At 36.3% G+C, this 18050-nt stretch overlaps 1 protein-coding gene across 1 annotated transcript; it reads left to right on the top strand.

The window, feature by feature from the left end:
- Window positions 1–1474: 1474 nt before the first annotated feature.
- Window positions 1475–17926, top strand: LOC112055473 (F-box/WD repeat-containing protein 4). Its single transcript, XM_024095603.2, has 8 exons — window positions 1475–1938; window positions 10046–10121; window positions 11250–11467; window positions 12764–12975; window positions 13728–13851; window positions 14535–14676; window positions 16367–16501; window positions 17689–17926. Exons 1-8 carry the CDS (start codon window positions 1754–1756, stop codon window positions 17854–17856), a joined length of 1260 nt encoding a protein of 419 aa, XP_023951371.2. The 5' UTR covers window positions 1475–1753; the 3' UTR covers window positions 17857–17926.
- Window positions 17927–18050: the final 124 nt, after the last annotated feature.

Here is an 18050-nt window from a genome sequence, read left to right as displayed (position 1 = left end):
GAATTAGTCAATGGGCCTAATTTAAAAAAAAATACCTTTAAAATACTCAATATCAACAGAAAAATCAAAGATTTTAATACTTACTTGTGAAATAAAATTCCCGCTAGTTTTGATTGGGTTTTATTGGTGCAGGCAACAACTGCACACTTCACTATTGTATAATATTTAATTTATTTTGCGATTCACAAGCTATTGGTTATTATTTCCGTAATATTTCGAATACCGTTACGCCGGAACCACAACAATAGCCATTTTTGGTTGACAAAAACAAAAGATAATTTGGTCTCAACTAACATAATTGATGTTGTCATGTAAAATATGTCTAACCTCTTTACGCAATGACTAAAAAAATATCTATCTCGTTCCATTAAGGTAGCTTTCTTTAAGTTAGAGAGGTTACGAAAAAATTTTGTTTATTCTTTAAAAATTAATATCGTGACCAAATTTGACGTAAATTTGTCACAGGTCCATTATATATAGGTGTCAAAGCATATAGGTGTCAAAGGTATACCCACTTTTGAGCCACATACCACCATTGTCACTAATGCATATCACCATGGATTTTTATGGATTTTAATTTAATAAAATTTATTAATTTTAACAAAGATACTAATATTAAGAATCTAGGCCATACAGGAATATCAAACATCGAAAAAGCAGACCAACTTGCAAAACTCGGCGCTAGGATACCACAGATAGGACCTGAGCCTTTCTGTGGTGTTCCTAAAAGCTTAGCCAAACTCACCCTGTTACTACAACACTCTCATTCTCTGGAGAAAACGTTCAGGAAAGAATCACTCTAACGCACTGGTAAAATCCTTCAATAAGAAGACTGCTTCAGAACCACTAGCGCTCATTATGAAAAACCTATGTATCTTATTGAATACATAGGCTCTTACCAGACCTATGGACTTAATAGACGTCATGTTAAACCATATGCTCCGTGACACAAATCTGTGCAGACTCTGTTTAGTGGCAGAGGAAACACATCTGCAATAGCCCAGCTCTAATACAAAACTTTGAAATGCCCTAGGTGGAGGACCTAGGGCATTTCATAGTAAACCCGTGGAAATAAAAGTAAAACACATCCCAGTCATGAAACTGCTGCTGTACCTGGCGACAACCAGTATTGGATGGGAAATTTAGTCAGTGGTGATCACAATAGATGGGAAGCGGTTAACGTGATACTGGGACCTCGTGAAGACCTGCAGAACTGCTACGCCAAAAAGAGGAAGAAGGAGAAGAATATTAAGAATACAAAAGTATGTTTGTCAGTTTATTACAGTTTGCGACTATTTACTTTTTGTGGAACTGTTTTGTTTTTCACGGCTTGTTCACGGCTCTGCGGTAAATTCGCACGTGAATGTGGAGCGGGTCTAAGCTGGTCTAAGCTCATGATTCTATTATTCTGTGACTAGCTACTAATCATTACATCTGTGTTATTAATCAATATTCAGGGATCTGTCATTATCAACTGTCATGTCAATTGTCAATAATTCAATATTTAAAAATGGGAAAGTTTCATATTTTCCCCTATTTTTCCGATAATTAATCCAATTTTATTCACCGATGTTTTAAGGGTTTAATTACTTTAAATAATTAATATTCAGGAATAAAAGTGAAAATGTAGTACTTTAGTGCAAGTGTAGAAGTCTAAATAAAAAAATAGTAGTAGTGTTTGGCTACACCCCAAATGGAAAATTGTTTACTCACAAAATTTCATCTCTAAGATATACTTAAGAAAAACAAAAATATGTGCTCTAATTTCATTATTCATATGCCCTATGATATTTTGATTAATATTCTAGTTCATTTAGAACTTCGGGATATCCTTAATTTAATGCTAACGTGCAAAGCATTAAAGAAAATTATCATAAACGAAAATATTTTATGGCGAATAAAAAGTTCTTCTAGATTTATTTTGCAAAGGAATAAAAGGTAAGCATTCCGTTATTTCTAAATTATTATTAATATATAAACTACCTTTCTAGATCCACACCCTGAAAATCAGTTACATAGGTATATAGGTATATATATAACCACAGAATACAAAATAATAACTAAGCTAAAGATTTTAGGTGAATAATTTATAAAAATTTTGAGTTTAGCTTCATACATTAATAATTTTTATTTTATGATAGTGGCACATTTTGTGTGTATGGCATCAATCTCCTATTAAAAGTGGATGCACAATCAGCAACCAAAAAACGTCCCTACTCAATGAGTGCCAAACACAACTTCTTGGCACTCAATTCAAGTAGTTGCATTTGCAAATTTAACCTTAAACTCAATCCTTAAGGTTGATTCACTCTGAATTTGAGATTTTATTGAATATTGGACTATATTTAAAGGCCTTTAGGTATAATTTTCTTTACCAATAATTCTAAAACTGCCAAAGCAAAAATGGCCAGTTTTAAGTGACATTTTCTACATGATTGTGTGTCCTTTTATTATAAGAGGTCAATAGTGTATGGGTTAAAAAATTATTATAACTGTAGGAAGTTTTAGAGAAACTGAGGCGCCTAGAAGCTTACATCAAAAATTCTGCATAATCCATTTGAAATATATCAAAACAATGTATGGTGGGATGTTCTCTTTTTATATATTATAGTCTCAGACCAATTATTGTATAGGACCTGCCCTTGCTGCATATTACCCCTCTATCAAAGTAAGATCAATGATCTAACCCATGTATAAAAGCTGTTTCTATAGAATCAATGTTTCATTTTTCTAATTGTTTTTTTTGTGTAAGGGCTCCCTAATAATGCAAGTATGTGTATTGCATAGCATAAAAAATGTTCAACAATTTCAGTTTAATAGAAGATGAAACAATATTTCATATGTAAATATCTAATTAAAAAAAATATATGAAATTTGTAAAAACAATATTTAGAAAGAATTTATTCTTCTTAAAGAACAGCAAAACATTGTTCAAGTGATCAAATATTCTCTGTAATGAGTCTAAGCAATGTGATTGTTTTAGTCTGTGTAAAAATTACATGTGTGTGTATTGTGAATCATATTTATAGCTGTGTGTAGTATAAGGACGAAATATATTTAACATAAAATATTTATCACCAATAAATATATAATTTATTGGTGTTTAATATTTTGGATGTGTGAGTTTACCTCCTCCCCCTCAAAAACAACAATTTTATTGGAGAATTTGAATGTGATGCATCTCCATATCTAATTCCTCTATGAAAAAAGTCCACTTTACTTTACTGGCTTAGCTTTTAGGACTAGCTTAGCTTACTATAGCTATTTGATCTATACTAATATTAAAACAAAGTAAAGTTTGTAGTATTGTAAGGGGTAATCTCTAGATCTACTGAACCAATTTTAAAAATTCTTTTAATACTAGAAAGCCACGCCATTCTTTGGTTGGTTCAAAAACATGGTTTTTTACTAGGGTATGCACTATGCACCTATGAATGTTACAAAATAGAAAAATTCATTAAATGCATCTATGAAGTGCACACACTGGTCATAAGCTATATTGTTGCTGTTGTGTTGCTCGGTTATTTTTATCATAATCATATAATTTAATCTGTAAATATTCATAAAATGCACTTTGATGGCATTGTTAATCACACAAAATCACTCAACCAAACCCAGCCTCACTACCCACATATTCAAACTGCTCCTAGTCTGGATCCTAAAACTAAGGAAATACTCCAATACTCCAACAAGATCTTTAAATGTGCCTACCGGTAAAATCATTTTGTTGTTCAAAAGATTCCTTGACGAAAAACCAACACTCCCCTTCTCTGCTTGTGTAGTTCTCCCTACCTATCCAAATTTGTAAGGCCCTATTAGAGCAGCTTTGGATACTCATTCTAATATAGAACTAGCTGCAGTTCTAGAGAGGCCAAGGTCTCTAAGCAAGTTATAGAGAGATTTTGCTGGTAATCCTATTGCACCTACTTCTACGGCGTACCAACTAACTACATAGCCATTTTTAGTTAGTTCATTTGTTAGGCCATAATATTTATTAACTTTTATACTGTGGTCCTTCGGAATGTTAGTCTCCCACGGCACAGTAAGCTCTACAACTACTATTTGCTTTGTTTGTTTGGACAAAAGGAAAATATCTGCCACTACCACGCCACTATAAACTATAAACTATGTTCTTTGCTCGGGGAGATGGGCCTCGTCAACCTTGGCTGGTAATCCATCTAGGAGAAGGCCAACTCTGAATACAAACGGCCAAACAGGGGGGGAAACTTGTGGAACCATTTGGATGGCGGAACAAACAAAAAACAAAAATAAACTACCCCAGGAGGGTACCGACCGCACTGCGGAAGGAGAATCCCTCACTGATTCGTCAGTCTGCCCCGCGTATTCTGGGGGGGGCAAATTCCGCACACCCAAATCACCAACAGATGACAGGAGTCAGAAAGATAAGAAGAATGAAGAATATGAAGAAGAAAAAGAAGACCCGTTCAGAAGAAAAGGATTACAGAGGACCCCACCATCAACGGAGAAGCAGACATCACAGGACATACAGCAAAATCGCCCTAATAAGGAACAAACTTCAAGGAAACTGACACAGCAAGTTTTTCATCACAGCTTCTTTCACAAAAACCGGAATAGAGACTCAACGCCAACCGACAAAACAGAATCTGAGGATAATTGTACAGAAACTCAGACTGCCACAAACAATTTGACTGAGAATAAATGGCAATCAGTGCCTGAAATTCGTCAAAATAAAAGGAAGAGAGTAAGTACCACCCCACCACAGTCAAATGCAGTACCTGTCTACAACAAATTTGCAGGCCTAAATATAGATGATAAAGAACAGGAAACTGCCATAAAAATAAACCGACCGCCACCAGTAGTTCTATATGGAATTCAGGATGTAACTAAGCTTACTGACCTAATAGAGACAGTTGTGGAAAAATCTGATTTCTCATACAAAATAGTAAGTAAAACACAAATGAGAATTACCTGTAATAACAATGATGTCTACAAAAAAGTGATGCAGATAGTCAGAGAACATAACCTTATTGGTCATACATTTACTCCAAAAGGTGACAGACCATATAGAATAATAATAAAAAATCTACATCATACAACTCCCCAAGAATACATAAGGGATGCTATAGAAAAAACTGGCAACAAAATCAAGGGTGAAATTATTAATGCCAAATATGGACCAGAAAAAATTCCACTTTCTACATTTTTTGTCAACTTGGAGCCTGGACCAAATAATAAAGCTGCCAAGGAAATCAAGCAAATCTACAACACGATTGTATTAATAGAAGACCCTAAACGCAAAAAGGTTATACCTCAATGTAAACGTTGTCAACAATATGGTCACACCCAAAACAACTGCATGAGGCCGTACAGGTGCGTCAAGTGCGCTGGTGCACATAAGACCACTGAATGCAGTAAAAAGGATCGTAATACCCCTGCCAAATGTGCTCTCTGTCTCGGTGATCATCCAGCTAACTACAAAGGCTGTAACGTCTATCTGGAAATTTAAAACCGTAAATTCAATAAGAATAAGACTAGCAAGATTTACAATAAAACATACACACCTAAGAAATCACATCCAGGAACAGAAAATACCAAGGAAGAACTAGATATAGGAAGCCAAAAATACACTAACCGTGATACAGACAATACTTACAATAACAAAAATCATAGAACACAACCAAAGGGTATAACAAGAACATATGCACAAGCTACTGCCAACAAAGATGTCACTAATCTAGACAAACTAGAACATCTACTCACAAAACAAGCTGAAAAGCTAGATATACTCATCCAACAAATGAGCACTCTTATGGGCTTGTTAACCACAGTCATTAACAAACTAGCCAATTAATGGCTCTCCGAATAGCAGCATGGAACATAAATGGCCTTTTAGGGCGCAAATTAGAATTATCAACGATAATAAATATAAATAAAATTGATGTCATGCTCATAAGTGAAACACATCTCACAGAAAATACAAACTTTTCGCTACAAAACTTCTGCGTGTACACAACAAACCATCCTGACGGCACAAGCCACGGAGGAACTGCTATTCTCGTCAAAAAGAACATCAAGCACAATGTTGCACCGTCATTTCAAATGGACTACTTACAAGCGACTACTATATGTGTACATGACAAAGTTGGTACTTTTAATATAAGTGCTGTGTACTGTCCCCCAAAGCATAAGATACTCGAAACAAATTTCACAACCTACATTAAATCCTTGGGCCCAAGATTCATAGCGGGAGGGGATTGGAACGCAAAAAACCAATGCTGGGCTTCCAGGCTCACTCTGACAAGGGGTAGAGAACTAAAGAAATCAATGGACAGAAACAATGCTAAAGCACTTAGCACAGGAGAACCCACCTACTTTCCTGCAGATCTCAATAGAAAACCAGATCTTCTAGATTTCTTCATCTACAAAGGATTTACAGAACACTTCTTGAATGTAGAAAGCTGCTATGACACATCAGATGACCACTCACCTATTATTGCTACTGTCAGTACGACAATAATTGAAAGAACTCCTAAACAACATCTCTTCAATAAAAAAACTGACTGGTCTGCTTTTAGTGAATATGTTAATGATCACCTTTACCTAAACATACGCCTAAAGACAGAGGATGAGATTGAAATGGCAACAATTAACTTCACAAAATTAGTGCAGAAGGCATGCTGGCTGAGTACTCCAGAGCTAATAACTAAGAAAACAGCACTCCAAAATGTACCAATGACAATAAAGAATAAAGTACTCGAAAAAAGGCGTCTAAGAAGAAAATGGCAAACTCAGAGAAGACCAGAAGATAGAACTAGACTTCATAAAGCAATCTTCGACTTAAAAACTTATCTTAAAGACATTGAAAATGAAACACTTCAGAACAAGCTAGAGTATATGTCACCAACGGGTAATAAAGAGTACTCACTATGGAAGGCTACAAAGTCGAGTACATGTGCGCAGACTCAATCACATCCCCTAAAAGTAGATGGAAATATCTGGGCAAAAACAGACTTGCACAAAGCGGAGGTGTTCGCCAAATACTTGGAAAAAATATTTACGCCAAACGATAGTGACGAAACTTACAACAATGAAACGGAGATTGATAATTACTTATGTAGCGACCTCCAACTAAGTCCTCCTGTCAAAAGTTTTACTACGGCCGAAGTTTTGAGAGCCATAAAACATCTCGAAAATAGAAAAGCACCAGGCTTCGACTTAATAACCGCAGAAGTCCTTAAAAATCTCCCAAAAAAAGCTATTGTCTTTCTTACAACTCTCTTTAATGCTATACTGATTGAGATTGTCGTACTATCCACAGATATGGAAAATATCACAAATAATCATGATTCCAAAACCTGGAAAAGATCACTTCTTGGTATCATCATACAGACCTATCAGTCTCCTACCTTTGTTGTCGAAGCTGTTCGAAAAGTTACTTCTGCAACGATTAAAAACGCACATATCAAAAGAAGCTCTCATACCAGACCACCAATTTGGATTTAGGGAAGGTCACTCGACTGTCGAGCAAGTACATAGAGTGGTCAATAAAATAAGACAGTCTCTCGAAAAGAAAGAATATTGCTCGGCGGCCTTTTTAGACGTTCAACAAGCTTTTGACAGAGTGTGGCATAAAGGCCTACTATATAAAATAAAAAAGGACTTCCCACACAACATTTACACTCTGCTTAAATCTTACTTGGAAGACAGAATATTTCAAGTCGTGGAGGGCGAAGACAGCTCTAAGTTTTACGAAATCAAAGCAGGTGTCCCGCAAGGATCAGTGTTGGGACCAGTGCTCTATACCCTGTATACTGCTGACTTGCCTGATACGCCAGGTATCCTCACAGCAACGTTCGCTGATGACACTGCGGCGCTAAGTAGTAACACAAATCCCAAAGTGGCATCACAAAAACTTCAGAACCACCTAAATGACATAGACCAGTGGATGCGAATTTGGAGAGTCAAAGCCAGTGCATCCAAATCTACTCACGTCACTTTTACACTCAGACCCGAAAACTGCCCAGAGATAAAACTTGGTAAAGAGACTCTACCACAGAGCAACGAAGCTAAATATCTAGGTTTTCATCTAGATAGAAGGCAAACCTGGCAGGCTCACATAAAAAAGAAGAGAGAGGAGCTCCGTATTCGCACTACATCCTTAATGTGGTTACTCGGCCGCCACTCCAGACTGTCACTCAACAACAAGTTACTCGTGTACAAAAGTGTTCTAAAGCCAATCTGGACGTATGGCTTGGAGCTGTGGGGCACAGCCAGTCACTCCAATATTGAGATACTCCAGAGATACCAGAACCTAGTATTCCGCACAATACTAAACGCCCCCTGGTTCACCAAAACAGCAGACATGCATGAGTATCTTGAAATGCCGACTGTCAAGGAAGAAATAAGAAAGTACGCCATAAAACACAAAAGCAGACTACAAGAACACACAAATAGTCTTGCCAAATTGCTTATCACGCCTGGTAAGACCAAAAGGCTAAAGCGATCCACTGTGGATGAATTATGTGGTGGACAGTAATACCCGAAAAAAGGACCATAACACGAAGAGTCACTTAATGGAGTGACCTTTAACTAGAAACATGATCTGCTATGAAAAATTCAGTTTATAGTCAAGCGACTGATCACTGATAGATGTAACTGAACACAAAAAAAAAAAAAAAAGATCTCAAAATAGCAACATCTGCTGGGATTTTATAATGTTTCTCATACATATCCATCTATTAATAAAGTCCAATCTAGTGCAGCACCTAGGATTGAGTAAGGCTTACTAGATGATTTTGTTATTAAAACTGCTTTGACGAAGTTAATTTGTCTTTTATTTGTAGTCAATCCTTTTTGAGCTCTAGCTGCTGCAAGGCTTATAGCTCCACGTATATAATTATATATAATTTCGTCTCTATCATGACGACGTGAGTAAAGACCCTGATCCAGGAGCACCTTGCATCCAACCAACAAGTGCCTTGCTGTTCCTATTGCCTCACCACACATATAGCAAGATTTTTCAGTGGCTTTCCCACATCGTACTAAGTTGCTCTGATCTGGGAGAGTCATTTGAATGGCATTAAGATAGAATTTTAATAAGGCAGGAGACCAGTCATATTGCAAGACGCTCCACTTTAGTGCAACCGGGATGCAGAACTCACCTAAGGATAACCACTCATTTTATATTTCTAAATTCATTGTGTTTTGTTTTATAATTTCTTTTTACGTTTTAAAAGGATGAATTGTTTGAAAATAATGTCTTACATCTTTGGAATCCCTATTAAATGAACATGTTTTTAAGCTAAATGTATAACTTTGCGTAGTATATTTTTTTTCAATGTGACTGTTAAATGTTCATACAAAAAAAAATTGTTTAACATAAAAAATAATATTAGTTACGTTTTTCGGAAAAAACTTACTTTGTAATAGAAAAAATTAAACTTTCATTACTTAAACAACTATTCAAAAATAATTACAAAGTATAAAATGAACGCTTTAGTAATTTTTCAGCACATGGTATGACTAATCTGCATTGAAGGTAGGGTAGTGTAGGTTAGGGATAGGGAAGAAGTGCACATAAGTCAAAGTTTTTTTTTTATTCTTTACAAGTTAGCCCTTGATTACAATCCACCTGATGTTAAGTGATGATGCAATCTAAGATGGAAGCGGGCTAACTTCTTAGAAGGAGGATGAAAATCCACACCCCTATCGGTTTTTACACGACATCGTACCGGAACGCTAAATTGCTTGGCGGTACGTCTTTGTCGGTAGGGTGGTACCAGCCAGACCTGGACCAATTAAGAAAACCTCAATCGGGCCAGCCAGGGATCGAACCCAGGACCTCCGTCTTGTAAATTCACCGCGCACACCACTGCGCCACGGAGGCCGTCAAAAAAAAGTGAAGCTTGACTGGTGCTGGTGGAAGTGCTATAAATTGCTGGTATCAAGATATATACATTTAAACTAATACACTAATTTTCTGTATAAATAAGAATCATGTAAGTTAAATGTAATCTGTTTGCAACTTATAATGTAATAAAAATGTGTATTTTTATTATTGCAGTAAAAAAATCCAGTTATCATGGTACAATCGATGCAGAGTATCATATAACTGGTGCAAAGGAATTAGCAAATGTAAGGTAAAGATTTCCTTCAATAAACAACATAATGCACACAGGAATAATTATTATTGGTCCTTGGGCCAAGAACAAAATATCAAATTCATGACCATACTCAAACTTTGCGTGTGATGTTTTTGGATAGTGAAACAAAATTTTGAACATTGTGATGGTATTTTTTTTTAAAGAATATTTGCAGTATCTTTTTAATATGATCAATATTCTCATTCCTCTCCAATTAGTCGGGAAATACTGTATTCGGAGTGGGTACGACAATAGTCCAACGGGGTGAGGATCGAACCACCACCCCTCAGTATGAGCTATAGAGGTAAGGTATTGCAACAGCATGGTGGTGTGGCATTTTTCTTCCAACCTTTTCCAGACTTTGGTGCAGCTATTACAAAAATACCCCTTAAATTGTCTGACCATTTTTTTTTTTTTTATTATTATTTACAAGTTAGCCCTTGACTACAATCTCCCCTGATGGTAAGTGATGATGCAGTCTAAGATGAAGGCGGGCTAACTTGTTAGGATAAAGATGAAAATCCACACCCCTTTCGGTTTCTACACTGCATCGTACCGGAACGCTAAATTTCTTGGCGGTACGTCTTTGCCGGTAGGGTGGTAACTAGCCACGGCCGAAGTCTGCCACCAGCCAGACCTGGACAAATTAAGAAAATCTCAATCTGCCCAGCCGGGGATCGAACCCAGGACCTCCGTCTTGTAAATCCCCGTGCATACCACTGCGCCACGGAGGCCGTCAAAGTCAGTTAATTTTAATTTTTTTTATCTATTTTGCAAAAATTGTCTCCTAAGTTGTATGAGCCTGGAAATGGCTTAGAAGGAAACTGCCCACTAGCGGCGAAGGATGGAATTTAGATGAAGGTAAGCCGTCCCAAGGAAAAGGAAATTCATACAAAGTGATACCAACTCCGGTTACTCATATATAGATACAGTACAACAATGAATATACATGGATTTTTAAAGGTGACCTGGAGGTAATCGGCTTGCATGAACGCTTCGCCGTTGCTGCCCAGGACATAACCACAGTGTTCATTTGTTTGACTCTTCATTAATATCACATAAACAGTTGGGATTGTATGGCATTTTCCTTCCATAGGTACTTACACAATTTTGTCTGTCTTGTAGGATATAGTCCAACATTCGGAGAACTACATGCCATGGCTGCAGTTACGCAATAATCGAACTTTGTACCTTTCCGTGGGCTCAGAACTGAGATGTTATACACTGGAAAAGAAACGTCTTATGTGGTCAGTGAATGTACCCACGGTAAAGAGAGAAGACAAACGCACAAATGATATCTCAAGGTTTCTTATGAAAGAAAATCTGATCCTTTGTGGAAGCAGGTAAGCGCATATTTATTTCACACTATAGTGTTTTTCTGATAGCATGGGTATGGTGACAGATCGTTTCACTCTTGAAAGTTTGCCGCGATTCACGATAATGGTACGTATTATGAACGTCGTAAGGCAACTGCCCCCATGCTGTCTGAAAAACACTTAAGCAGACTTGATTCACGTGGAATTAGTTTTCTATTACTCTACATTTTTTTCATACAATCAATCTGCTTCAAGCATGCTACTTACCTAAGCTTGGCCTACCCACAAAAGTTGCATGAAAATCGGTCTATTAGTTTTGAACAATGTGAACTATTAATAACTGATTTTTTAAATTTACACCAATGTAAATTTATCACATTATCAGCTAGTAACAAAGGCAATATTTTACATCCATATTTCTACGGAAATAGGAACTATGCGGATTAACCGGCGGAAGGTTACATTATATAGAAATTGCAGAACTGATAGGGTTTGGCATATTTAGAAAATAAAAGCTTTCCGTGCATTAAAAGTTTATTTTACCTATTACAGTAATCGACAATCTTGTTTAAAAAAACGTTACAAAATTACGTGCTTCCCGAAAAAGATAATGAAAATAAACTGTAAAGTTTTCACTTCAGAAGTAAAAAAAAACTTGTTTCTTTCCCGGGTTGAACGTGCGCCCAAAAGTTGGTAACATCATACCTGTCACTGTCATATTTATTTTAAGCGAGCAATTTTTTGTGAGAATTTTTCAACGTACATTTGGGGCCAGTGGCGGATTAAAGGTCCAGAGCGCCCTAGACAATCACTTTATCGGCGCCCCTGTACCAGTACCCTGTACAGGGGCTAATAATATATAAATTTTAACTAGTTGTTCTTGCAATTACGATGACATTGTATCATTAAACCCTAGACTTTAGTAGATGAGGACCCTTGTACTTACGCTAATGCGCGAATGAAATATGACGTTATTACTGTGAAGAAATCAAGAGGGACGACAGAACGAACATCATGATTCCTCTCTGCTCTGGGAAATAGGCCTTAAAGTGTTTTGACGGATGATGGTGTGTTATGAATATATCATTCGTCGTCGAAAATTACATATCGTCGATATGTAATTTTCTTTATTTAGTCAAAAATTCTAAGCTCGCGCGCCCCTTGTAATTACACGCCCCTAGGCACATGCCTAGTTTGCCTTACGGATAATCCGCCTCTGTTTGGGGCCCCTTACTAATTTTGATAGATCACGCTACGTCACTGCTTCAGCTGGGCATGTTTCAGTACGAATGTAAACTAATCATTAATTTTCTGCTACAATAGAGATGGAAGCACAATAGTGTATGCATTGGACTCTGCACATAGACCTCTTCTGTTGATGCACATAAAAGACAGCCACGAGGCTGGACGTGTGGAAGTTTCTGCCGTGGAAAAAATAAACGACTGCATCATCACAGCATCTGAACGTAGTCCGTGCATATGTTTGTGGGAATGCCGAAGGTTGCCCAACAGTTTCTTTTATAACAAAGTGCTGAGTAAGTTGTTAATCATATTCAATGTCATCTATTTAATCTATGTAATTCAATAGTAGATTTCTTTTCTCCACTTATTAAATTTTTCGTAAGTAGATGTTTCATTTGTAAGTCTTTTTTGATCCATCTCCAAATTAGGGTCACCATTCTCACTAGATGAAGACATAACAATTAATGTTGCGAAACATGTAAATTACGGTCACAATGAATTTCTTTAAAAAAATCAAGTATGGATTATTCACGGCAATTGTTTTTAAAATTCTCGCTTTTTAATTTTATTTTTCTTTCACATGAGAAAAAGGTAAAGGTATTACACCGTACATGATGTCCCATGTCTTCAAATCTCGCTCTATTCGCATCTCAATAAAAATTATATAAAAAAATTAACGCATTCCACAGACCAGAACGCTGCATTTCATTCCAATTTAAACTTTTTTATTTATTTTAATTTTATTTATTAAAGTTTTAATATAATATACATTCATTGAATAAACTAAACAAAATTCAGGCATATCTAGAGTTAAATATTTTAAGTATTAATTTATATGTCAAAAACATGTCATGCGAATACAGTAAAATGTAATTTAATTTTGTAATTTTAATAATTAATTTCATGGATAATAGAATGTTCAGATATTGAGGTCTAGCGTAAGGTTTACTTTTGCGGGTTCTGTACATTCCCTCACATGCGAGGATATCCGCCAACTGTAATATTATGTATTTGAAAATTGAAATGGAATCATTATATTTTTCAGGTAGAAAAGAATACAGGCTTCCAGATGAAGTCGGCTGCAGATGTCTTGCAGTGACGTATGCACATAACAAACTGGCTCTTGGTCCCAATGGAAACACAAGGCCTCTTTTGTTTGACACCCATACGTAGGTTGACCTTTTGTTCATAATCTTTCTTAATTCATCATCATCATCATCATCACCATCATCATCATCATCATCATTAGAAACATTGATAAAACTGATACAGGATAGAAACCTTTCAGTGTTTTTTTTCAAAACTAATCAAATTACGTAATTTTATGTATCATGTATCATGTGTTGTGTTTTTGATTCATTATGAGACAGCCTGTATATTTTGATTATTATAATATTACAGTGTAAACTCTATATTATGACACTAAAGGAACTGTACATTTTATGACATTATAGAGAGTTGTCGATAAATGGAAATAAGAATAATGTATGACTAAAACTTGTTTGTCAATTCACAGTGATTTTCTTTTACCATGAGATGTGTTCACAGTTGTGCGGTTTTCACTAATTTTGACAACTTAAAAGGTACTTATTGAGAGGGTGTAATAATAAATAGCATGTATCATTGCATGGAAGGCAAGCTAAACCAATCAAAGCCATGTGAATGTTATTTAAACGGGTACATACCACGATAAAACGACGAGATTTTTATTGTCGATATTTATTCATAATGAACAACCACGAAATAAGTTTAAAATCTAAGCCATGTGATGTTGACGCTTTAGCGAGTTTGTCGTTAAATCGAGTGACGTCCATGGAGTTGTAGGTATATCTAAAATTATTTCCTATTCCAGTGGCACCTTCTTAATGAAATCAGAGGCGACGCGAACCGCTAGAGACGTGGTGCGCGACGTCCAGTGGCACGACGCGAACAGAGTGGCGTATGTGACTCACTCGGGGAGACTCGAGATGATTGACATTAGGAGCTCGGAGGTGGTAAGTAACGTCACAATAGACTACTCGCCTGCTGTACAAAACTAAGAAGATTTTTTGCATATAGGCAGTTTAGTCTCTGCGAGATCGAATCAGAAATGAGGAGATCCGCAGAAGAACCAAAGTCACCGACATAGCTCAACGAGTTGCGAAGCTGAAGTGGCAATGGACGGGGCACATAGTTCGAAGAGCCGATGGGCGTTGGGATCCCAAAGTGTTGGAATGGCGACCCCGCACTAGTAAGCCCCCACCAGGTGGACTGACGACATCAAGCGAGTCGCAGGGATTCGCTGGATGCAGGTGGCTCAGTATCGTGATGTTTGGAAGTCCCTACAAAAGGCCTATGTCCTGCAGTGGACGTCCATGGGCTGATATGATGATGATGATGATGAGGCAGTTTAGATGCCTAGAAACTCTAATCACATTTTTATTTGTCAAAATAATCTTGTAATTGTGATTTTTTTATTAAACAAATTGTATTTTTTATTACGTCACAGCAAACGCCAATCATAAATTGTAACGTCATTGACTACAAGGCATCGGTTTGTGATTGGCGCTTGCGGTGACGCGATATAAACACATCACTGCAAACGCCAATCACGCTGTTATCTCCATGAATGACGTCACTTTTGTGTTGTGTTTCGGCGGCAAAAATTTTACGTACATATTTTTTCATTGATATCAAATTTTTTACTGGTTAATTATTGACGGGACAAAATAAAATATAGCTTTTAATTCTTCCATAATTCAGTTTAAACACTGTTTACAAAAGAGGAGAACAAAATATTTATTAATGACCATACTGGTTAAACTCTTTTAAAGCCTCAGCCAAAGGACCGAAGCCTCTGTTAATATGACCATGTAAAATTGTATTTATAAATCGCTGCGTGAGACGATCCATCGCCATTGGAAAAATGAGGACGAGCGATGGGGAAAAGTGCCATAATTTGTTTTTTGATTATTAATATCTATAATTTTAACATAATTATACTAGTTTGTTGATTGCTTTGGAAAAATAAATAAATAACCTTTCAAAAAAAGTCATAGTTTATGTATAGTGTTTGATATTTAAAATACAAATGAATCAAATCAAAAGTTTTTCGCGCCAAGCCGCGATGCCGTGCGGTAAAGAGTAGACATTGGATTAACGATTAACGGACTTCTGCATATTAACGGAAGTTAACGTGTCCGTTAACATTTTTAAAAGTGCAATATGTAATTTGGTGGTTACAAATGGTTCTGGATCTCAGATTCTGGAAAAGTTATTCTGATATTTGGGCAAATGATATTTCAAAGTGTTAGCTTCGTTATACAAAATACACAATTTGTAAAACTTTTCTTGATAGTTTATTTTTCTGAAAAATACATGTTTTGCTCACATTTTGCTTTCAATCTCAGGAAAAGCAAACTTATTTTCTTTAAATTTTGTTTTGTATAGAAAATTAAGTATATATCTTGAACATGGCCATTTACTTGCAATTAGGTAAAAATGGTTTTGGCGCTCAATCGCTCCGTGCTTTTCACTCACGTGAAAGTCATAATTCGGCGTCGCGTTCGCGCTTCGAATTTTATCCATATCGTACCGACGCGTTGCGCGCTCTTAAAAGTTAATCCGTTAATCAAAATGTTAACTTCGTTAATGAATGATTAACGGATTAACGAGTTAATGCCCAGCTATGCTGTTATCCCACAGGTGTATGAATCGAAGGACCCGTTCCAGTCGTCTCTGTATTGCCTCAAGACAGACGCGAACCGTGCTGTGCTGTGCGGCGCTTCCGAGTATTCGCGTTGCGTGCTCTTCGACGAGCGTTCTACGCGACACGTTCAGGTCTTTTATTTACAATTTTTTTTAATAGCTGTTTATCATGAATAAAAATGAAAATTAAAAAAATAATATAATAAGCGTGGTGGACTAAAACCTAACTGCTTTCATTCTGAGAGGAGACTCGTGGTCTATCCGCATGGGTTGAAAATGTGTTTTTTTTTATTCTTTACAAGTTAGCCCTTGACTACAATCTCACCTGATGCTAAGTGATGATGCAATCTAAGATGGAAGCGGGCTAACTTGTTAGGAGGAGGATGAAAATCCATACTCCTTTCAGTTTCTACACGACATTGTACCGGAACGCTAAATCGCTTGGCGATACGTCTTTGCCGGTAGAGTGGTAACTAGCCACGGCCAAAGCCTCCCACCAGCCAGACCTGGGCCAATTAAGAAAACCTCAATCGGCCCAGCCGGTGATCGAACCCAGGACAATCTTGCAATCCATGCGCCACGGAGGCCGTCAAAATAATGATAATGATCGTAAAATATATGTTTTGTACATATATTTCACTGTTAAAAACATAATTTATCTATTACAGACAATGATAATTTTATATTATAGATCGGTTACGTCCCTACAAAATCACCGCAACAAGTAATCCGAATAACAGGCAACAACACTGAGAGCACACATGCACAATTTTGTCTTTGATTCCAATATTTATTTATGCTTAAATAGTTTTGACACTTCCTGAACACAATTCGACATTGTAGAAGATATTTAGGTATTATTTGTTTAAATAACGTTGTTGACCACAACTAACATTGAGATGTGTAAATTTCCTCTTTTGAGTGCTTCAATTTTTCATGACCTACTAAAGCCATACTTAAGGAGTACTGTTTACCAACAAACAAATTAAAAATGAGGGTATAAATCACTAGTCATTTCACACCTAATAATAATTATAATTAACTTGTTCTTAAATTAATGAAAATACATTCGATTAATAAGCCTGAAACGATTGTTATATAATTAGTTAAAAAATTAATTAATTAATAGTTAAAATATTTTATAAAACAACAATACAAAATTTAAAGTAAAAAAGTTATGAAACAACATGCGTTTTCTACCCTCATTTCTAATTTGTTTGTTAGTAAACATACTCCTCGAGTATGTTTACTAACAAACAAATAGGGTAAGGCTTTAGTATAGTAACACATCTAACAGTATTTAACATCATTGATTACAGATGTATTTCACCCAGAAAAGGGCGTCTCCAGTGTACAGCCTGGATTTTGATTCAACTAAACTGATAGCGGCCGCAGATCGTGGAGTGGCCACTTTGAACTTCAACGTGAGCGCGGCGATGACTCCAGCTAATGATTACTCTTACGTATTTGAACATATAAATAGATAAATGTATTGTATTATCAACTAATTTAATCTTCTATAATTATATTATAATATAAATGTCTAAGTTACCGTGATGTGGAGATGGTTTTATTTATTTCCTGTCCTAGTTTTAGTGAGATATCAAACTAATGAGAAAATTCATAAATTAAACACAGTACCTACATTCCCAGTACTTAAGGCCTAGTTCGGACTACTTTG

This window comes from Bicyclus anynana, chromosome 22, assembly GCF_947172395.1.
Source record: "Bicyclus anynana chromosome 22, ilBicAnyn1.1, whole genome shotgun sequence".
Classification (NCBI taxonomy): Eukaryota; Metazoa; Arthropoda; class Insecta; order Lepidoptera; family Nymphalidae; genus Bicyclus; species Bicyclus anynana.
The sequence above is the reverse complement of the archived record's forward strand: the minus strand, read 5'-3'. Positions and strand labels throughout refer to the sequence as shown.